Source organism: Tenebrio molitor, chromosome 1 (genome assembly GCF_963966145.1).
Source record: "Tenebrio molitor chromosome 1, icTenMoli1.1, whole genome shotgun sequence".
Taxonomy (NCBI): domain Eukaryota; kingdom Metazoa; phylum Arthropoda; class Insecta; order Coleoptera; family Tenebrionidae; genus Tenebrio; species Tenebrio molitor.
The window spans coordinates 34,985,978-35,008,772 of record NC_091046.1 but is presented as its reverse complement, the minus strand read 5'-3'; the positions used below and the strand labels follow the sequence as shown (position 1 = coordinate 35,008,772).

The window sequence follows — 22,795 nt, the reverse complement described above, 5'->3', positions numbered from 1 at the left end:
TAGAAAATAACTATACATAAATAAAAGCTAGACACTTTCACACCCTCGACAACAGAACACAAAGAAAGCGGGGTAATTAACGGGATCATCCTTTCAACTCCAGGAATAACGGCACATCAACCAGTCCAAAACAAAACGCCTTAGATGTTCTCTTATGCAAATGAAGTAAAAATGTTTATTAAAAATGTTAGATTATGAAAATTTTTTTGAGTAACTTTTCGGTAGATTTGAGGTTTAAATCGGTAGATCGGTAGATTTTATGTGAATTCGGTAGATCTACCAAAAATTCGGTAGATCTGGCAACACTGGTTTAACGTGTAACGTCTTTAACGTTCTGTGTCTTTAACGGTTGGCTATTCTGAGAAAACCAAATTCCTAAATCCTAACCACAAAAGCACGGTAATTAATTATTGATTGTTGTTCGATATTTTGAACTCGAGGAACAGTGTACCGCAATTATGGTGTGTGAAGACATTTTAAAAGTAAAAAATTTGCCAAAAGAGTTGACAGATGCCGAAAAGGAAGAGTTTCTGAAACATTTTGGAGCTTCAAAAGTGAAGGTTATAACATCAAAGAATCGTCAGAGATCCGTAGTGTACGCAAGATTTGATTCAAAAGATGTCGCAAGAGAAGTATTATTTCGCCTGCATCAAGCGTTTGTTTTAAAAAATCGGTTATGTGTGGAATACGCAGTTCACGACATTGGGTTGCCTAAAATTAAAAAGGTTGAGCAAGCTAACAGCAACAACAAAGAATACTTTAAGTCATTTGTCACCAAACTAAATTCATTTAACCATTCAGTGGAATTTCAACAGCCTCCTCCACCTCATCTAAAATATGTATACCCAAAGGCAAATCGCTTGACAATAAATAATATTGGTCATGCTTTAGCCACTGTGCCAAAATTTTATACACAAGTGTTACATTTGATGAATAGAATGAATTTGCCACCACCTTTTGCAGTGCCAGATCCCTTGCGTCAACGATTACCACAGCAACCAGTCCAACAAAAAAATGTCAATCATCCGCCTTCAGCAAAGCCAGCAGAAAGCTCTTCAGAATCTGAGCTAGAAAGTGATGAAGAGTCAAAAACTAAAGAAATAATTCCACAGAAACGTGTTTTCCCCCAGAAAAAGTCTGTTAAAAGACCAAAGTTTATAAAACCAAATGCAGCCGTTCCATCTACTAATACAAAACATGAGAGAACTGAAGATGTTTTTGAAAAGGCTGATATTACAGGTCAACGTAAAATAGAGCTTAAAGTGTCAACATCAGCACTGGAACCAAAACATGATGAAACAGAACAAGTAGGGATTATTCAGTCTAGTGCTGGCAATACAGAGGAGCAAATCACCAGTGATAAGGATGATAAAACTGTCATTTCTGCAGAGGAATTGGCTGCAAATCAAATTCCTGAGAAGGACCTTGATGTGTTACCTGTTTTTAAGAATTATCATCCAGGAGCACCAACATGCAGATTATATATTAAAAATATTGCTAAAAATGCTGAACTGAAAGATTTAGAGTATATTTACAACAGATATAAGACTGAAGGCACTGAGGAGAAGCCAAGTAGTTTCGATATAAGGCTCATGCAAGAGGGGAGAATGAAGGGTCAAGCTTTCATTACTCTTGGTTCAATAGAAATTGCACAAAAAGCATTGAAAGAAACCAATGCTTATATATTGAAGGATAAACCTCTAGTAGTTGTGTATGCTAGATCAGCGCCTTCAAAAAAATAAATCAAAAACATTCAAGATTCAACTTTGGAAGGAGTTGTGATGTTTGCTTCATAAGCCACACAATGGCATACTTTAAGTATAGAGCCTGTTTGTGTTACTCTATCTGCATATAAAATTCTAAATTTAGATTTTTAGATGAAAAGATTTGAGCTATTTTTGTTGAACTCAAATCCTTTCCGTTGCTCGTATCTATTTTTTGTGCATTGTTTTATTTTTGTCCTTAGATTAATTAAGCAGGTCACAAAGTGGGATTTATAATTGTTCAATTAAAAATTGTATCTTTTTGTATTCTGTTTCTGATTATTTATAAAATGAAAGAAAGTGTAACTGAAAAGGTCTTTATTTTTTTGTTGAAAAGTTTTGGTTTTTTCCTTCGTGCACATGTAAAAATTGCGGTTTATCGTGGGCGGTTGGCAATGCCAAATTCCCTGTTAATCCATCTTCAATTTTGACAAGATGCGCAAATACGTGGCGCAGAACTGCAGAAAATAAACATATGTATCTGTTTACGTCACAGCCGCGTCACCAAAAATTAGATTTGCCGTGGTTTGTTGGCTCCGTGGCAGCTTCTCGTTACAAAATCTCATTTTTCATCGGAAAAAATGGAAATTGTCAAAGATTTCGTAAATGATCAATTAACGATCTACCTGCTACCTGTGGGACTGGTCATTGTTGTGGTGATTCTAGTGTTCACGTTTGGATTTAAATCGGCAGAACAACCACCTTTCGACAAACTCACAAACGATGACCGAAAACAAGCTGGAAAGAAGAAGAAAATCAAAGAAAAGGTAAGCCGTTTGAGAGGTCTGCGATGACATGAAGTGCTGGTGCATCTCATCTTTTACGCTTTAATTCAAATGGGCTTCTGAAACGTCGCTTCAATCTGGTCCAACATATGCTGCAGCCCCAAAAGGAGGCGCTTTGCTTCATTTACTCTGCGAATTTTGGTGAAATTCTAAATTAAACTTGTTTGTTCAGGTTGCTTGTATCTCTGCCAGTTTCAGATCGAACAGATATAACTAGGAATTTATACCCAATTGCTCAACAATTAATGTGACAGAACAAAAGAATGTCTAAAATATTGTTCTTAAATTATTTTATTGTAAGTTTCAAAACCACAATGAGGTCCAAAGTTGTGGGAACACTAATAAATTTACAGAAATGAAGTTTTTATCAGTAAAAGTAATAATTACAAGTAATATACCAATGCTTGTTGGGAACTTTTATGATATGAACACCATGAATTTTTACCAGCATGTTTCTTATTGTAAATATTGGCATCATATTTATTTACTTATTTACACTCCTACGCATAGTTTTTATCACAATTTTATGCACATTTCTATGACTTCTAGGTAATAAGATATTGTTATTTGGTTGCAACCTGTAATAAATTGAATTCATGTGCAGAATATTTATTTCAAATCCAAAAACTAACAATTTCACCACCAAAATGAACTCAAAAATAAAAACTCGTTATTACACTGTTTTTCTTTTAGTTCTCCTCTTTTGTCAATTGTATTTCACCATTTCTCAAAACTATTTCCTATCTATTAAATGTCAAAGTGGCGTAAATATGAAATAGTTTTGAGAAATAGTGAAATACAATTGACAAAAGAGGAAAACCAAAAGAAAAACACTGTAACGTCAAAACTGTTCGTTTTGTCCTTCAGTTATATGAGGAATTTTATGTTCTTATGAAAAATGGGCTCATAAATAAGTAAATATCTTATTTCAATATAAAATGAGGTAAAACAATTTAAGTGAGGGCTTATAGTAAATTTTTTTTTAATTGGTTATAAACTTTTTTTTTCAAGATTTAAATGGCATATGATATTAATAAGTATGGTTTTTGTAGTTCATTAATACAATAAAAATGTTACAACTCTTTTTGCTTTCAATTTTAATAGGTAAGAGAGGACATTAGAAATTTCAAATTCTGTTTGTAGTCAGAATTTATTTAAATCATGATTTACTCTTTTATTGAAGCAATTTATTACAGGAAGGTTTTTTCTATAACAATTAAACATTTTTAATAGGGAATTCTCTATTTTACTATTTTTTAAATGAAGAGGTCTGTCTTGTGGCAGGCCAGAAGTTTAAGTAAAAAGTTACTACGCGCCAGTCTAAAAAAATCACTTGATAAAGTTTATTAATCCTCTGCAATATGTTACACCTTGTATCGTGTAAATACAAAGCAGTTATGTGATTCACCAACACTAATCATTGTACTGACATAGTGGTGTATACCTACATCAAAATCTATTTACATTTTTACACAAAATCTCGAATATTTGTAAATGCCATTTAAAAAAATAAATACGGCCGTAGCAAAATTTAATTCATAAATTTACTTGGTATAAGGCCGGTTACGCCAACGCCAGTTAAAGTTAACTAGGTTAAAATGCTCGTCACTTTGTTCCCTATTGTAACAATGTTTTCCTATATTTTAACCCACAGTTAACTTTAACTGGCGTTGGTGAATCCGGCCCTTAGGCCCGGTTTCTGAAACAATTTTATCGGGCCAGTTAGTTAACTCTCCGATGATAAATACAATGTGATTGGTTACTTTCTAGTGTTTCTATAGCAACGCTTGATTTAACCGGCCAGTTAATTATTGCGCCGTTCCAGAAACCAGGCATTAGTAAATTAAACGATTTTTGTATGTTGGGTAACCATATAGTTACAACTATTAATTATTCCATAGGTATTGCTATATATTTAATACATATTTTTATCTAAAAGTAAGTGATAAAAAATGCTTTTATCAGACAGATACCCATATCGGAGCAATTACTGTCTTTTGTCTAGTTACATCCTGTTTTAAAATAGTTTCATATAAAAAGAGATAACGTATTTCATTTCATTATTCACATTTGATTTTAATTAAAACGGAGTGTAACATTTTAATTAACCAGACAATTAATAGAATAATCAAATTCATTTTTGTAACTGGAATAATGAAAAAAATCAGTCAAGCTCGAAGTATCCTATGATGCGTAAAATGTCAAATTTTGTAAGATTTTCTGTTCAATTAACGAATGTTAATAAATAATCTAACGTTAAATCATAATTGTTTCAACCATAACTGTGCACGAAAATGTGTTCAGTTATTAATAATAAAAATAATGTTTCAAAACATTTCTATTTTTCCCTTTATCTTTAGAAAACCACCGTTAACGGCCACGTTTCCACCGGAGATGCGAAAAATGACAAATCACCAGTAAAAGATTCCAAACGATCGCCAACAAAAGAGACTGTTGAAATTCAGAAGCAAAAGGACAAAAAAATCGAAAGCAACAACAAACAAGTTGAAAAAAATAAGAAAAATGAAGCCATCAAGAATAAAGTATTTGAAGAAGTGAAGAATAAGAAGAACATTAAGAAATTGTTGAGCGAAAAACCGGTAGATTTTGACGATGGCAATTGGGAAACGGTTCCTACCAAAGCCGACAAAAAGAAAAAGCCTGATCAGAGTCCGGCAAAGAAAGACAAGAAGCCAAAAAAAACCGAGAAAGCTGCCGAAATCGAAAAACTAGTGAAAGAAGTTGTTAATAAAGAATTACGCGAAAAAGAAAAAGAGGTTAAAATTGAGAAACCTGTAGAAGAGCCAGTCAAAACCGAAGAAGAAACTATTGTTGTAATCGAAGAGAAGAAAGAAAAGAAAAAGGAAAAGAAAGCCAAAAAAGAGAACGAGAAACCGGTAGCGGAAAAGGAGCTACCGGTTCAGAAAGAGGTCACCAAACCTAAACCTGAAAAAGTGATTCAAGAAGAAGTTAGCGAAGAAATTCCCAAACTTCCTGTGAAAGAAGGGGGAGTTGCATTTGATGAGCTCGGTGGTAAAGTATTTTTAGCCACGATTTGTATTGTTTTTGATTGTGTCATCGTTTCAGATGTGTGGGAAGAACCGAAAGTTTCGAAGAAAAGTAAGAAAAAAGCTCGTAGAGATAACTAGAATTAGCTTAATGAATCAGATATTGTATTGTGTCAGGTAGGTATGTGATTACGATTATGTGCTACGAGACTAGATCTCAAATATTAAAAAAAGACTTAAGTAGCTGACTATCACAGAAATTTAAACTCATCATTCATCTTTAACATACTCAAAAGAACAATGAATAATTGAATGCTGACGTGGCATGAAAGTAGTATTTACAATCAAATGAAAGCTTTTTTGATAAATGTCTAGGTAGGAGAAGGCAGCACAGCTGCAATATTTAATGTGCATTCCATGAGATCGTATAGTTTGGTTTTTGTTAGTTTATAGATTTCTGTATCAATTAGCAATCTGTATTTTGTGCCAATAAATCAAATTAATGTCTGACCTATCCAATGAAATAAATGGCCTTATAGTCTTGCGGTATGTTGCAAATATTCAATATTTTTAATAATATATTTTTGCGAAGAAGAAATAACAATCGTAGGTTAACGTCTTCCATATTGTTTATCAAGAGAAATGTTGTTCATTTCCTAATGTCACCCATTTTTTCATTAAAATAGAATTTTTGCTCAGATGTTTTCGTGCATGTTACTATAATTTTTAATATCAGCCTAAATAATTAAGTTCTAATAATAATAATAATAATAATAGTAAATATAATTTTGAAATAATAAAATTACTTGAGGTTATGTTTAATTTTGGGGCAGCACAAGTACATCAAAATCACAGTGATCACTTCTGCCATCACACTCAAAAAGGCTTGGTTCAATTTTTACTTAACATAATCTCAAGTAAATGTCTTGCCTGATCAATATTTTTACTGCAAGTTAGTCATTTATTTGTAGTAGATTAAGAACATAAATGTAGTCTATTTTTATTTCCTATAGTTAAAATATTTTTAATGCGTGTATCATATTGTAACTACTGTGTAAAATTAAATATTTCAAAAGATGTTTTACCACGTTCATTGTAAAATTTTGTTGGACATTCTGTGTATTTTTCACGTCGATTATAACGGGTACATTCTTGACGAAACATATTACCCAAACGAGCAACTAATTTTAAGAAATATTTTAGTAACTGTTTTTACTTTTGTTACATTAAAAAATAAAGCAGTCTATGTACAATTCCATTTGGAATTAATGTAAATAACTCGTGTATCTGAATTTGATATTTAAAATGTACATTTATGAGAATTAACAATTGTCTTTTGTCATTGTACTTGTGATTTTTTTTTTGCTATAGACACTTACAGTGTATAAATTGTTTAAAAAGCTTGTTTGTTAATGTCATTATTTATTTTAGTTCGCTACGGTTTTATCTAGTTTTCAATAATTAATATTAATATGACAAGCTTATTTGTTTCGTGGAAATAAATAAGCCACCCACGTGTAATTATATTGAATACAAATTTTTATTGTGTATATAACTGTGTTATATTATTTGTAGATCATTTTGTATAAGGTCTGTGGAGTGTTATCTTTTGGGGACCATTTTCAGAATATATTTTGAAAAATTTAAACTTGAATTTTAATTGAGTTTAAATTATTATCAAAGCGAACGCACCTTCGCGCTGTTGGTCGTACAGGTCATGGGAACAATAATACTAATCCATTAAAAATATCTACTTTAATTTACATGAAATTATAAACATCTGTTATGAAACAAGTATTACAATAGTAAATTAATATATATGAATCTGTCATTTCTATTTAGATATTTTTCAAATATTTATTATTCATGTACCACATACTATAATTTCCTGTTCACTCTTTATCAACAACTTGTAAACAAATACATTAATCAAAAATCAGGAACTTCACATGAATTCTAATTTAGTAAAAAAATAAATTAAATTAAAAAAATTAGAAAACTGGAAGCTACGCACAAAACTAAATATTTAAAATCACAGAATACCACCCACACAGTAAAATTCGGTTAAATAGATTTTGTACTTTAAACTAACTGTTTCGTTAGTTATTAATAACACAAATTTTATAAAAAATATACAACTGAATCATGTCAGTCTTTAAATTGAACGAGTTTTAATTCGTAACATTAACATAATGTAAGTTGTGATGTAGATTTTTGGTTGCAAAACTTTTAGTGGCTCTTCAGCAACAAAAGCCCAAAGCATGTGGGTAGCATATTTTAATAGCTGGCACGAACATTTGCACCTATAAGTTACAACTTGGTTCTTTACTCTCATGGATTTCTGATTATTATCAGCAATCGTTAACAATAAATACGGTTATATTCTTAACTGTATCACATCGTGTGGAATGTTTAACTCTTGCAATCAACATACATATTACTTACGTTAATCTATCTATGTATATGTATTTCTTAATTGCTACTAAAATAATTTTCAAGAAATGAGTGAAATGATTTAGTTGTATCTAATTTTGCCGTTCATGTGAAGCATTGAATTCAAAGATATCACAATGTTTTCTAATCATAGAAGTTACATAATTATACAATAATACAATAACGAGATCATAAACAGAAAAAAAAATGCCTGACTAGGAATGGACTAGTTGGTAATCATCCCTTTACTTTACCTTTCCTAAAACAGTGGGCTCCTCTTTCAGAAAAGTACTAGACCTTTGTATGGTAGGAACCGGCTTCACTTCCTGACTCTCGTTCGCTTCCTTTTTCCTCGGCGATCCAACTTTCCCATTGTACATTTTCTTCGGCGAAGGCGTTTTGATGTCGGCCTTGATCGGGGACGTCACCCTGCTGTCCAACTTTCTCGGGGAGCTTGCCCTGCTGTCCACCTTCAAAGGCGAGCTCGACCTACTGATCGGTTTCCTACTAGAGAGCGTTGAGTTTGGCTTTCGCAAGTTCGGATTTGAAATGGCGTTTCGCGTCGGTGCGACGTTCGCCGACTTCTTCTGCACCGTTTGTTGCTTGACGGTCGTCGGGGCTGCTTTGGGCGGAGGATTTCTCGGTGTGGCTTTGAGGTTTTTGGATGGAGCCGTTTTGGCAGCGCTGCTTTGAGTGGGCTGAGTTAGAGTACTTCGCCGGTGCGTGGACGGGCTCGGGGGCACTTGGGGAGCTCTTGCTGCTAGAAGAAGGCTCCTGCGGAGAGACGGACTGCCTCCGGAGTTGTGAAGGCGGGACTGGGCTTGGTTAATTCCGGGACTCGAGTTGCGCGAAGAGTCCGACGAACTTATCGTCGGGCTCTGGCTGTGAGGCTTCGTGGCCGACTGGAGAGCCGCTTTCTTGGTTCTCTTGGGAGTTGCGCGGGGTAGGCGGCTCACGGGTTCGTTCACCGGCGTCAAATCTTTTATGCGACATCTGGAATACAACATACTCATGCCATCTCACACAAAAGGTAGTTATGTACATTAACACGTGCTTTGCGTGTGCTAAAAAAATTATAATTTTAATAAACTCGTTCAAAATATTCACCACCCATCACGACAATACAATTGTTGTTTGTTCTACATCAACACAAGTAAAGCATGAAACATAATGTTAGGTAGGTGTACACTAAATAAGTTAACGCTTAAACTGCGGTTTCGATTTTAATGATCCTTGACGAATTTTACCTCGTTCTGTGTGTTACGATTTGAAAAAATATTAATCGAAATGTCTGTGCAGCTTTAGAACATTGTAAAATATCACTGATAAATCTTGACCAGGAATAATTCGCATTTCTATCGCTAAGCTAATTTAGCTCTAGGGATCATTGTCAACTACGAGAAATTATTAATTACTACTGTGAGATGAATTACGCTAATGCACTGTGCTGAACATTCAAATGGACTGATAACATGTCTTACCTTAACGCCGAATCCAACCTAAGCCATGCATTGCTTCGGATAAGTCTGTCCGACTGAGCTACTAAACACTGTTCTAATTGCACTTTAATTTTATACAATAGATCGTTAAACGGTCTACTCCAGTTTTGATCGAGCATTTTGCAGCATCTTGCGTAGCTTCTACAAGCCTGTTCCACGCTGAGAGTGCCGGAAGCAGAGAGCAACTGATCCTCGATTTGGCCGACGCTCCAGCCTAATCCAGCGTCTAAGGCTAAAAACGACGGCGAGGCTAACACCGCAGCAAAATGTTGTCTGTGATACAAATGACAAGCATCCGAAAGTTGCAAAACTAATTGCGTAACGGGTTCGGCCCATCTGAGTGCAGGTAAAGTGGCCAGAACCTTATCGCAACTTACTATGGTTTCTAAAACTTTATCTGCGGTCATGTGGACTACGTGTTGCTGATAACATTTCTCGCGTAGCTCCCGTGGTAAACTGGCAAATGCTCGACTGGGCCAGACTCTGACGAAGTGTTGCGTTATCCACTGCAGACACTTTTGGTAGAGATCGTCTAAGCCGTAAGCGGCAGATAAGGGCAAAACCTCCAGGACACCGGTGCAGCAACCGGCACAAGGCTTGTGGAAATTGTGACAGTGGCGCTGCTTTAGTGCATGCTCCACCACTTCTTTGAGGCCTTCTAAACCTAACATGTCCGCCAAGGATGCAAGCTCTACCAAACTGATCGAATCTGGCACGTGGGCGGCCCCGCTGTAGATATGGCAGAGAGCGAAGTAAACTGATTCGTACGAGAAACCCTGCAAACAAAACCATTCAAGGCACAATTTTTGACTTGTCTCTGTTACACGCAATTCCGAATTCAAGCGTAAGTCACATTGCGTGACTCAAGTCCTTATCCGAATTTTTGTGTATCAGATGTCTTCAAATAAAAATACGAACTTGCAATGAAATTATATTCCCCGAAGCTTCCAACCAGTTGCCGCTCAACAAGGCGGCGAAATATTGGCATCTCGACGCTAGTATACACTTGTGTGCTTTCAGTTTGTGTCCGTCGACTTCGACCGTAACGTCTGGTCCGATTTCTTCCAAAAACATTCGCAGCAGATCGGTTCCTAGGCGTCGAACTGAACGTTTGGGTTGCGATGCACTGGTGTCAGTAGTGCTGCCAGAATCAGACAAATCTCCCGACTCGGGTTCCAGAGGATGAGGTGCACTGCGGTAACCAGCCGACCTTGACATCAAAAGCGGGCTCTCCACCCACGAGCTTTCGGGGATGGATTTGCTCATACGAGGGGTGAAATTTAAATCCAGTCTTGGTTTTTGACATTCCAAATCTGATAGTTTCACGAACTGGGGCCGTTCCTGAAATTCACACGTTTAAAAGCTCACAAAAATTCTGTTGAATCATTTTCGTTATGTCATCAATACAAAATCACATCTACGAGACTTCTTTAAATAGTGTTGCACCTTCTTTTTGCACGTCCTTGTAATTAGTATTTGTTGACATGGAATTTTTTTCATTTATTGATGTAGGTGCTGCGTTGAAATAGGCACAAATACATTTTTTGTAAGCAACCTTAAACACTACCAAAATAGAAATATGTATGATTCATAATCTCTACAATTCTACAGCCCAGCTTTGCCTATTATGGAGGACGGATATCAGTCATGCGATAGGATATTTAAATGAGGAACCCTTGAAAGTAGAGAGACTGCCCCAAATAAGATCGATATAAATATATTCAGGCTTCAATAATGTGTCCTTACACAGTCCTTACTCACGAGATCAATAACAAGAGTTATTGGTGTTTTCAAAAAATTAATTAATTGAGACACATTTTCGTCTTGTTATCCCTACATTTGTTCAAATCTAAATTTCTTCCGGCAATTTGATTTCAATTTTATCTGTATACATATTTCTAAACAAGATTTTGATGAAAGCTAGGTCAGACTTAAGAGTCGATTTTAAAATTCTACAAAAAAAAGTTTTTACGTGCAATTAACATTCACTGACGTTCTAAAATTTTTCCGCGTACTTTTTAAAATACTAAACAAACACAAAATATGTATTTTATACGAACAAGAAAATAAAAAATGTTTGTACATAATATCTTTCATGAAACGTAGATATTTGTCGAGTTATCAAAACGGAACCATTGAGCCGTTTATAAATTGTCTGAAACCAATTAGCAATGAATAACAATTTGTTATGGAACTTAAAAATCAAAGCGGAGAATTTTTTTATACTTTTATTTATATGTATACATTTTGTTGTGGCGGAAACCAGTGAATTATTATTGACAAAAAGATTACCGATACTTTATAACCCAGAAAGATACTACACTTATGTTTTCCTTACTTATCAAATTATGGAGATAATGTTACTAATACTCAGATCAAACAGCAAGTGCGAGAGTTAATATTGCAACGTACAAACTGCAGATTTCACCAGGTACATTATTTTTTTTATCTAATCAATATTTGTCATCGCCTCGAGCTCAAACTGATTTAAGTGGATATCGTCGGATAGGTTTTTATGTCTTCTTAAATTGCAACTTTCACGAGCATTAAAACCGCCACTAAAATAGCTTGTTCCAGCAGAGAAACTTGTTAGGACGTTGATTGACAAGTGATTAGTTTCGATCAAGTAAATTACTGTCGGAAAAAAATAATAGCACCAATTAAGCAGTAAATGAGAGTATCAGTAACAAATAAAAGAGGTCGTGCGATTTTTTTGTGTTACTCAAAATTCACAACAATTATGTTACCTTTCTGGCAAAACAATGGCTCCCAATAATTTAGAACGGACAATAGCGCACAGTAGGCATGCATAATTTTATTTAGACTTTGATCACCGCTTGTCTAATTTACTGCCGTTAAAAATGTATTTATTAGTTTGGCATTTCATTACAAATCACAGTCGTTTAAACTTGTCTACATTTTCTCATCGTAAGGATTTATTTAGCTGCACACTTTCTATTGATGATGTACACATCGTAATATCGAAAACTTTTCCAACTAAGACTAATCCTGACCTAAAATGTTTGCAGCATTTTTTACAAGCGACAGGTGTGCAACGGGACTGAAATTCTTTTCTACTTCTTAAGGAAGGTGAATTAATTACCTTACGGCTAATTTAAACAGACATGACATAATTTTTAATGAAAATATGGATTTTTTAATAGTCTTTTGAGCAAATAAGTGTACAATAGTCGTGGAAAAAATATTAATAAAAACAACAATAACATACATTCAAACGGAATCAAAATATACATTTTTGTTCGATACTGTTAGAAGTTGAGAATTTTCTCCTGTGTGAACGGATTTTGATAAATGTCACAACTTGTCAAAACGAAACGTCAAGCTAATTTTAAAGGTTTTAAGCGATTTGGAGCCTTTAAGGGGCTCGTTGAACAAAAAAACGTTGTATTCAACTCGTTCGTGTGTAAATTGGGCCTTTTTTTGGCACTCGTGGGCCTTTAAAACGCTCGTTTCACTCGCGTTTTAAAATGGCCCACTCGTGCCAAAAAAGGCCCAATTTACGCACGAACTCATTAAGTAAACTACTAATGTATGTGTGTTTGTAAATTAGATATCCGCATTAATTTCATTAAGTGGAACATAATAAATTTCAAATTAATCTTGTCGTCAATACGATAAATGTAATCCTCAAACCTTTGACTTTTTCAATAAGTTGCGGAAAAACAGAAATTGATGTGCAAAAATTATCAATTAAATATTTAATGCATTAATGTAAATGTCAAGATGAAGTAAAACCATTCTAAAATACAAACACTGGTTAATGGAATTATTTTGATGCATTTTAATTCAATGCAATTATTGTGGTATATCAAAGGCTACCAAATTAATACCGCCATCGACCATTGTTTTCAAAACAGTACCTACTTTAAAAACAATAGAAACTACCGACTTTTTTATTCCGTCTTTAATATTTTATTATTACGTGATAAATAAAACTGGTATAGCTTTATCACATTTTTATCATACCCAGATGTTGCACATGAGAAGATTAAATATTCGAAATATGACACGATTGCCAAATTTAAAACAAGGCGGTCATTAGATATTTTTCGTGCATTACGATTTATAGAGAAAAATACTTGGGGCCTTGAAAATTTGTATAGAAATGAAAAATTTATCAACATCAGTTTAATATTTACATATTTGATGTAATATTATTTACTATTACTTTAATATTTTCGCCAATATTGATTTTAATCCAATAAAAATTAAAGTTATGTACACACTGTGCTTAGATGACATTACTGAATTCATATAGATAATTATGTACACAGAGTCACAATTTGAGTTACGTGAAAGTTTTTGCTTCGGTTTGAATGTGAGTTACCTACCACAATATTCATAGTGTGGAGTAGGAACAAAAAATCCGTTGCAGAGTTGTCCTCTTTCATTCTTCATAAAAATAGGGTACAGAAAGAAACTATAATTTGTCCTTTTGAGAAAAACATTCATCAGTAATTACGGAGAATACCATTTTCCGTGGGTTCGAACATTAACGATATCTCGGACATCGAATGTTCGAATATCCCGAAGAGTTATTTCAAATCGTTAATAAATTAATAACGTAAAAAGTAAAGCACATTAATTTAGCAATGAAAGTTTGTATTTTATGTTTTGATTAATTTTCGATAAGATATCTATTTTTTTTTTTTAATGCAGACACTTGAAAAAACTTGCAACTGTTATTTCTGACGCGGTATGAGATATATTCGAATATTTTCCATTGACATAATATTATTCCAGATTTCAAATCTGTTTATAGCATTCAACCATATCTATGACTAATTAAAAAAAATCCGCAAATAGAATACTGGTCAATTGAATTAGTAAATGTTATTCAGAAAAATATTTTCTAGAATACTAGAAAGTAAATTAGGTTGCATGTCTGTAGTAAAATGCACTCCGTACAACGAACACTGTTATCCGAATGAAGGTGTTTCAGCCACCCACTGAACAACGTCAGAGCGATGAATTCATTTAATTCGTTCAAATTTTGTATTGAAAAACCAAACTGTTGTTATTTCTATACCATTGTTACGTTTTGCTCTTTACTTCCAGGTAGTAAAATATACGAATGCATGTACGAAAGATAATAATATGTAAGTCACTAAATAAATACAAATATATGCAATATAAACAAAGTATTAGTAGTTATGTTAATTGGTGTATCTACCAAACAAAGGCAATTCATCAATTTAATATTAGCAGACATCAGCAAGGACAAGAAATATTTCTTCTTATCGATTGTTTTTCATATCGTTGCAACATTTTTATTTTCGATATTTTAACCAATTATTTTGTACATGTGTCTTTTTACACGTTGTCCTTATCCACCCTTTACCCCCCTACATTGTTATAACTTACCTCATAGCTAAATCACGTTTGCATTAATACAATAATTAATTGAACAATGCCATAAACGTACCAACAATAAGAAAACAAAATTACGTAATGTTACCCTTTCCTTGATGTCTGAACGATTAATCACTGTTGGGTGGTGATATTAGCCGTTCAAATGATATAGTCGTCTTTGTATAACTACTTAAAAACTTTATTGTATGACAAAATGTTGATGTACAAGTGTTAAGTACCAAGGATAGTGGTAGACTCTGGTTTTTACCGCTATATCTCGACTTAAATAAGGGTGGGTGATTTCACCCCTCTCACAAAGAAAGTAGGCAGGACTACCTGCTACAGTACCTCTTTCTAACAATAACATTCAAAATTGCATTATTTTGTACATATACCGCCCCCCTTGAAGGCACGGACTTCAAAAATATTGGAATTAGCAAAGATCGAACATGGTTATTAGAAAAAGGATTGTTACATAATAAACATGACAAAAAACATTAAAAAATACAAACATTGAAGTCAATTGTAAAAAAAGGGTTAATGCATAATTATAACAAATATTTACACGATACAAACATAGTCTATTCATTCGCTGGCAGAACGCACACCTTTCGCGTGGCTCTTTTGAAGATGCCATTGACAGTCTTTACGGACACTACGCGCACAACACCGTCACTTCCGGGATGAAGTTCTACGATGCGTCCCAATTTCCATTGTAGTGGCGGCGTGTTGTCCTCAACTAGAATCACCATGGAACCAACTTCCAAGGCGGGGGTGGACGGTCTGGAACCGGAACCACGGAGCTGCTTGGAACGATTGATGTTTTGAACAAGGTACTCCCTTTGCCAGCGGTGCCAAAAGTGCTGCCTCATCTGTTCCACTCTTTGCCATTGCGTCAATCGGTTGATCCTCGTCGTCGTAAGATCTCTTTCGCTTATAGAAGTTAATGGCTCTCCGATGAGGAAGTGACCAGGGGTTATGGGATTAAGGTCATTAGGATCGTTACTCAAGGGACACAAAGGTCTGGAGTTTAGGACTGCTTCAATTCTTGTTAACAGGGTATACAATTCTTCGTAGGAAAGCACGACTTCTCCAATTGTTCTCTTTAAATGACCTTTAATGGATTTTACGTTTATTTCCCAAATACCGCCCATGTGCGGGGATCTGGGGGGAATGAAATGCCACGAGATACCCTTATTAGCCAGATTTTCTGTAATTTGACTAAATGAAGCTGACTTTAGAAATGTTCTTAGTTCCAGTAATTCTCTATTGGCGCCAACGAAATTTGTAGCATTGTCCGAATAAAGATGGTACACATGACCACGTCTTGATATGAAACGTTTTAGCGCATTCAAAAAGGTTTGAGTCGTTAAGTCACCAACTAGTTCTAAATGAACGGCTTTAGTTGAAAAACAGACAAAGACGCAAATATATGCCTTCACAGTACGCTTACTGCGACCACGACATTCCTTGATGTAAATAGGCCCGGCATAATCTACGCCACTGATTGAAAATGGTCTGGTTGGTTCGACACGGGATTTGGGCAAATTACCCATAATAGGATACATAACGCTTGGTTTGACCTTAAAACATTGCAAACACTGGTGCAAATTCTTGCGTACCACACTGCGTGGAGAAATTATCCAAAAATTTTGACGTAACGCGGCTAAAGTTCCCTGAACACCAGCGTGCAGTTGCTCAATGTGCACGTGTTTGACTAATGCCTTAATCAAATGGTGATCGTTTGGTAGCACGATGGGATGTTTGACATCGTAAGTTAAGGATGAGTTTTGCAACCTACCTCCCGCGCGAATTAAATTATCATTCTTGTCGAGAAAAATATTTAAGCACAGTAAACGTGATTTCTTGTTAATCGGTTTGTTTTGTTTAAGGCAAGCTAATTCATCGTTGAATGCAACTTCTTGAATTAAACGCATGATGGCCTTCATGGAATCTTTTAATTCTTCACATGTTAAAGAACTAGAGATTTGCCTTTGGTTTGGCTTCCTACAATTGTTGATGAACCGTAATACCCATGACATTACGCGTTCAGTTTTTTTGTAATTTGAAAATTTTGTAAGAAGCGGTAGTTGTCTTTCGCGAGAATGAATATTGGTCAGAGTGACAGTTCGCCGTTCTGGAATTTCAATATCCGAAAGATTTACGTTAGATACGGGCCAAGTGTCGTTGTTTTCTGACAGCCAATCAGGACCGTTCCACCACAGTTTATTAGTTTTGAGTTGACCAGGTAAAGCACCTCGGCTTAGTACATCCGCAGGGTTACTTTCGCTTTTGACATGATACCAATCTTTCGCATCCGTTAGCGTTTGAATTTCGGAAACTCGATTTCCTACAAATGTTTGTAAGTTTGAAGATGTAGCGTTTATCCATGCCAGAACGACTGTGGAATCTGTCCAGAGAAATTGCTGATCAATTTTGACATTTATCGTTCGTAAAACTGTATTAAATAATCGCGACAACGTTAAGGCGGCACACAGCTCCAAGCGTGGTAACGTAACAGCGCGAAGAGGAGCCACACGAGATTTAGCGCAAATTAAGTGAACTTGATGATTGCCACTATGATCAGTTGTTCTTAGATAGACAGCAGCGCCATATGCGATTTGTGATGCGTCACCAAAACCATGTAGTTGCACCTGTACGGGGCTTGATTTTATTATGTTTCTGGGAATTTCGATTTCGTTTAAGTGAGCGAGTTCTTGCAAGATCTTAACCCATGCACAATAAATAGTTTCAGGTAATAGATCGTCCCATCCAATTTTCAAGCTCCAGCACTGTTGAAGGATTATTTTTGCTTTTACTACTACTGGCGCCACAAGACCCAATGGATCGAATACCTGGGCAGTTTTAGACAGGATTTCGCGTTTTGTTAGTCTTTTCGGAATGTCGCACTGTTTTACCTGATAGCGTAACGAATCGTGATTAGGATTCCAAAAAAGCCCTAACGTTTTAGTGTAAGCATCCTTATCGAAACTGACGTTGAGATTAGGCTCGTGACTATCTGGAATTAATGCCGGATGATTGGCGGCCCATTTACGTAATAAGAAACCACCATGAGCTAAAATTTGAATTATTTGATCTCGTAAAGTGATTAGGTTTTCAAGTGAGTCTCCTCCCGTCAGAAGATCGTCTACGTAAAAATCCTGTTGAATTGCTTTAGCGGCTTCCGGGTACTGATTTACGTTTTGAAGAGCTAGTTCTTTAAGACATCTTGTTGCTAGAAAACTGGCCGGTTTTGTACCGTAGGTTAGAGTGGTTAATCTATACGTTTTTAGCGGATCTTCGGTGTTCTCGCGCCAAACAATTCGTTGATAGTCACTGTGATCGGGATGTATTTCTATCATACGGTACATTTTAGCTATGTCCCCGTTTACGACGTATTTAAAAGTTCTGAATCTCAACAAAATTGCAAAAAGCTCTGGCTGGATTGTAGGTCCTGCCATAAGATTGTCATTTAGACTTAATGCATCAGCTGAGCGAAATGACGCGTTAAAAACAACTCTTAACTTGGTCGATGTAGAATCCTTGAGTACCGCGTGATGGGGCAAATATGTACAGTTCGGTTTATTTAATTCGCAACCCGGAACTTCCTCCATGTGACCCAAAGAGATGTAATCCCGCATGAATTGCACATAATCTGATTTTAGTGTAGGCCTTTTGTTTAGGTTTCGTTCCAGATTGTTAAAAAACTTTACAGCACTATCGCGGTTTGACTTGAGAATTGGAGGATCATTTTTTAATGGCAGTTTAACAAGAAACTTTCCGTTTGTTTGTCTGCACGTATTTTGAATAAAATGTTGCTCGCACATAATCTCTTCATTTGAAAAGCATTTTTGTTCGGAAGGGCTGCTGCATTGTTCTAGTTCGAAGAATTTCTGCACCTGGTTCTCTAAAATGTCGGTTACCGACGTTAGAGAAAGCGAGCAGGTGCTTGAGCTATTGTTATTGTTCATATTTAGTGACCCACCCGCAATGAAACCTAAATGGGTATTTTGCAGCATTAGTTTGTTATGGTTCTTCAGTGTTATTTCCTTGCGGTCTTGACATAAAAGGTTCCAAAACAAATCAGCCCCGATAAGTAAGTCTACTGGTGCAGTTTCTAAGAATTTCGGATCGGCTAGCTGTAATTCCTTTGGAATATTTATTGCAGACATGTTTATGGTCACCAGGGGAAGATTTTCGGTTATTTTTTCCAGAACAAAACAACTTAAGTTCGCCGAAAACTTATTGTACTGAGACTTGATGTTTACCTGGACGGCCTGTTTGATGTTCGTCGAAATTTGACCAATTCCGCCAACGGTTATATTTACGGCTTTCTGCTGTAGACGTAATTTTTTGGAAAATGATGACGTAATATAACTGTTCATGGACCCTGCATCCAGGAGAGCTCTACATTTATGTGACTTATTATTACGATCTTCTATGAGAACGATCGCGGTTGATAACAAAATAATTGATGATTGGGACCTCATAGAATGAGCGTTTAAACTTTCTACCTGTGCTGGTGTTTCATTGGTTTGCGTGATTTGTCTTTCTTTGTGAAGCAGCGTATTGTGGCTTTGATTGCATTTACGGCATTTGAATTTGGACTGACAGTTGTTAACAAAATGATTGGTTCTTAGACAATTAAGACATAACTTCAGGTTTCGAGCTTGAGCGTTTCTTTCCTCTACATTTAATTTTGTAAATTCATTGCACTGAAAGATTGTATGATCGTCATTTTTACAAAATGTACAATGTAGTTTGTTTGTGGCAACATAAGATGTAGTGCTTCGTTTTTGTGACATATTGTTTTTTGCATTATTGTGATTCGGATTGACGTTCGATTTGGGGTGCAATAGATTTAAGGATTCCAACAACTGACATTTCTTTTCTAAAAATTCGATCGTTTGACCGTAAGTTGGAACCTCGTCGGTTAATGTAGCCTGCCATTCTCTTGCAAGATTGTCGTCTAATTTGTCCACAATTATTACGACTAGAAGAGCGTGCCAAGTATCAATCGGTACTTCTAGCTGTCTTAACGCGGCAACATTTGAATTCAACGTATCTAAAAAACACCTAAGTGACGAATGCGAGGCTTTAATCACTTGGGGTGCCTTTGTGATGGCTATTATGTGATCGTGAACGATCAGCCGTTTGTTGCAGAACCGTTTCTTTAAGATATCCCACGCTACATTATAATTTTCTGGTGACACCGTTAATGACTCGACTGCTCGCAAAGCTTCACCAGATAAACATGATCGCAAATATTGGAAACGTTGACAGTTGTTTAGCATGTTGTTTTCGTCTTCAATAATGGATTTAAATGAATTTTGAAATGACAACCATTCCTTATAGCAACCAGTGAAAGATTTTAAATTTAAAGTTGGCAGATTCAATTTGATTGATTGATCACGATTAGAGCAATGTGAATTAGCGCTGGAACAACTACCGTTAGGATTCGCTGTGGCCGCAGTGTGCGGTGGAGGCGTCGTTTGTCTAATTTTTGTTTGAATTGATGATAATACATCGAGATACTTTAAATCAATTTCGTCGCGGTCCTGAGTCTGTGTCTCAATCGCCTCTGATGAAAGATCGAGTGATTCAATTTCAGTCTGTACCTCGTCATATTCTTTGAATATTTGTTCGATGAATGTTTTTCTAGTTTCTAGTGGAGACACATCATTATCATTTGATTGAAAATTAGACACAAAGTTCTGAATACGCGTAATTCTAGCTTTTAATGAGGTTCTTTTCCTTTTTAGAGCCTCTAATTTGGCAATTGATTCATCTAATAAGGATGTCTCGGGCATAATGATTGATTTGATTTACGTGGTCGAGATGAAAATTTGCGAAATTAGGAACAATAGAAGAAGTCGTACGTAGTAATGCAGTTTGGAAGGGAAATTGAAAGGATTGAGAGCCACTAACCTTTGTTGATGTCTTGAGTGATGATCGCTTCGCTGCTACCCAATTCGGTGACTATTCGTGCTGCCCTTTTGCCCTTGCTGAAGGTGACGAAATCGTTGCTGCCCTCTGGGTGTCGAAACTGTTTCTTGAATTGTTGTTGTATTACACTTGTTATTACACTAGACGACCGTCGTGTGATATGGATTTAATCATCCGGCTCGAAGGACCAAAATTATGAACGATTAATCACTGTTGGGTGGTGATATTAGCCGTTCAAATGATATAGTCGTCTTTGTATAACTACTTAAAAACTTTATTGTATGACAAAATGTTGATGTACAAGTGTTAAGTACCAAGGATAGTGGTAGACTCTGGTTTTTACCGCTATATCTCGACTTAAATAAGGGTGGGTGATTTCACCCCTCTCACAAAGAAAGTAGGCAGGACTACCTGCTACAGTACCTCTTTCTAACAATAACATTCAAAATTGCATTATTTTGTACAATGTCCTCGTCTAATTCATCGTTTGGTGCCATTTTTTGCAACATGAGTGAGTTCTTAACAAAGGATATGATGATGTTTTAACGATGTACGGGATTTTATAAAATTTTTACCTTGGAAACTTGGCTTAACATCTTTACATTCAAAATATTTGCAGATACGTGAGAAGCTTTAGTTTAGAGCTGATTAAAATTCTAACAAGCGCATTCATGTTTGTATTGTTTACCATGTTGGACTTAAAATGCATTGTCAACATTGTTATCCTTCTAAGAAAGCATGCAATAATCGTCGGAGTTTTTTTAATACTTTTTTATCTTTCTTATTTATTTATTATTATATTATAAATGACGCCTACCTGAACGGCGTTTTCCTTAGGAATTTCTTCATTAGCAACTTGAGTTTCTTCATGTTTTGTGCATTGTTCTGTATTTTTCTCTACAATTTCTTCATTTTTGATTTTATCTTGCGATTGTTCATGACAACACTCATCCTCGCTCTTCTGCAACGGAAAATTTTCACTAGAGCTTGATGACTTTGATGATGTTGACATGTGATTATTATTGCAACTGATACTTCCATGGTGTTCTTCTTTCTCATTATTTGAATCAATATCGTCAACTTGCCTGCTTGGCCCTGCTATAGAACTTACAGAACTAACACTTGAAGACAGACTGCTGTTGCCATTGTATCTGCTGGTGAGACTTAATTGCTTTGAATGCTTATTTTTCTTGTATGACACCAAAGAAGAACTTAATTTTGTTGGTTTGTCCTTTTTCGGTCCTTCAAAATCAATCACCATGGAAAATATATTCTTTTTGGCGGACGTCGCCGGTGGAGTTTTCGGGGGGTCCGGCATCTCGTTCAGGTCAACGTAGAACCCCAACGGCGACTTCCTGGCGGCCTCTTCTTCAACATCGAGGTGGACGATGGAATTGTAGGGTGTGCTAGTTTCAGGATAATTGGGCGCACTTCCATTAATTTCGTTGGCCTCGTTTCCGGCCATCTGAAGCATAGAAAACTGAGGTATCGCCGATTGGAAAATCAGGGCCCCTTGTCTCCTCTCATCGTTTCTCCTTTGGTCGACGACGACTTCCGCGTCGTCGGAAAGGCTCGCCGCATCGATGAAACACCCGCTCAGAAGCTGCTGGTTTCGAAGCTGCTTCTGTTCCTTGGTTCGACCTTTGCGGTCTTCGTCGCTTCCCAGACCTGAATCCATGGTTTTTCACATAGTTCACAAGGGCACCAGTCAGAAATAATCGATTCTCGAGCTCCCACGGTATAGGTTTACACCGTCGAATTCACAAACAACGTGCATTACGACTGATAGCTGCACGAACTCTTTTTAATACACCTGTGCTACATTCGAACACTACACCGACACCGCTTTATTGACTATTTGTTGTATAAAATTGAATGAACAGGTTCTGTCAAACTGTCGGCTTCGTTCGGGTCACGATCGATCTGCGATCGTAGAAATACACACACCAATACACCATAGACTGCTGAAAGTGGAAGTGGAGAGGATT

At 36.0% G+C, this 22,795-nt stretch overlaps 3 protein-coding genes across 3 annotated transcripts; 2 read left to right on the top strand and 1 right to left on the bottom strand.

Moving 5' to 3' along the window:
- Positions 1 to 313: 313 nt before the first annotated feature.
- Positions 314 to 2,030, top strand: LOC138133961 (RNA-binding region-containing protein 3-like). The gene has a single exon (XM_069051995.1). It carries the CDS (start codon positions 459 to 461, stop codon positions 1,740 to 1,742), a length of 1,284 nt encoding a protein of 427 aa, XP_068908096.1. The 5' UTR covers positions 314 to 458; the 3' UTR covers positions 1,743 to 2,030.
- A 206-nt stretch (positions 2,031 to 2,236) lies between these two features.
- On the top strand, positions 2,237 to 7,204 carry LOC138133986 (nucleolar protein 58-like). Its single transcript, XM_069052039.1, has 3 exons — positions 2,237 to 2,530; positions 4,909 to 5,581; positions 5,636 to 7,204. The coding sequence occupies exons 1-3, from the start codon at positions 2,345 to 2,347 to the stop codon at positions 5,695 to 5,697; spliced, it is 921 nt and encodes a 306-aa protein (XP_068908140.1). The 5' UTR covers positions 2,237 to 2,344; the 3' UTR covers positions 5,698 to 7,204.
- Positions 7,205 to 7,296: 92 nt separating this feature from the next.
- On the bottom strand, positions 7,297 to 22,708 carry LOC138133952 (BTB/POZ domain-containing protein 8-like). The gene is made up of 4 exons (XM_069051983.1): positions 21,625 to 22,708; positions 10,407 to 10,829; positions 9,471 to 10,264; positions 7,297 to 8,982 (listed from the first exon to the last, which is right to left on the bottom strand). The coding sequence occupies exons 1-4, from the start codon at positions 22,483 to 22,485 to the stop codon at positions 8,235 to 8,237; spliced, it is 2,826 nt and encodes a 941-aa protein (XP_068908084.1). The 5' UTR covers positions 22,486 to 22,708; the 3' UTR covers positions 7,297 to 8,234.
- Positions 22,709 to 22,795: the final 87 nt, after the last annotated feature.

Bases quoted from the DNA above. Each gene is read 5' to 3' on its own strand.
- LOC138133961 (XM_069051995.1), top strand. From the start codon at position 459: ATGGTGTGTGAAGACATTTTAAAAGTAAAAAATTTGCCAAAAGAGTTG.
- LOC138133986 (XM_069052039.1), top strand. From the start codon at position 2,345: ATGGAAATTGTCAAAGATTTCGTAAATGATCAATTAACGATCTACCTG. The intron at 2,531-4,908 runs GTAAGCCGTTTG...CTTTATCTTTAG, and splicing joins AGAAGAAAATCAAAGAAAAG to AAAACCACCGTTAACGGCCA. The intron at 5,582-5,635 runs GTAAAGTATTTT...TCATCGTTTCAG, and splicing joins TGCATTTGATGAGCTCGGTG to ATGTGTGGGAAGAACCGAAA.
- LOC138133952 (XM_069051983.1), bottom strand. From the start codon at position 22,485: ATGGATTCAGGTCTGGGAAGCGACGAAGACCGCAAAGGTCGAACCAAG. The intron at 10,830-21,624 runs GTAGGCGTCATT...TGTGAATTTCAG, and splicing joins CTAAGGAAAACGCCGTTCAG to GAACGGCCCCAGTTCGTGAA. The intron at 8,983-9,470 runs GTAAGACATGTT...GTTGTATTCCAG, and splicing joins AGGTTGGATTCGGCGTTAAG to ATGTCGCATAAAAGATTTGA.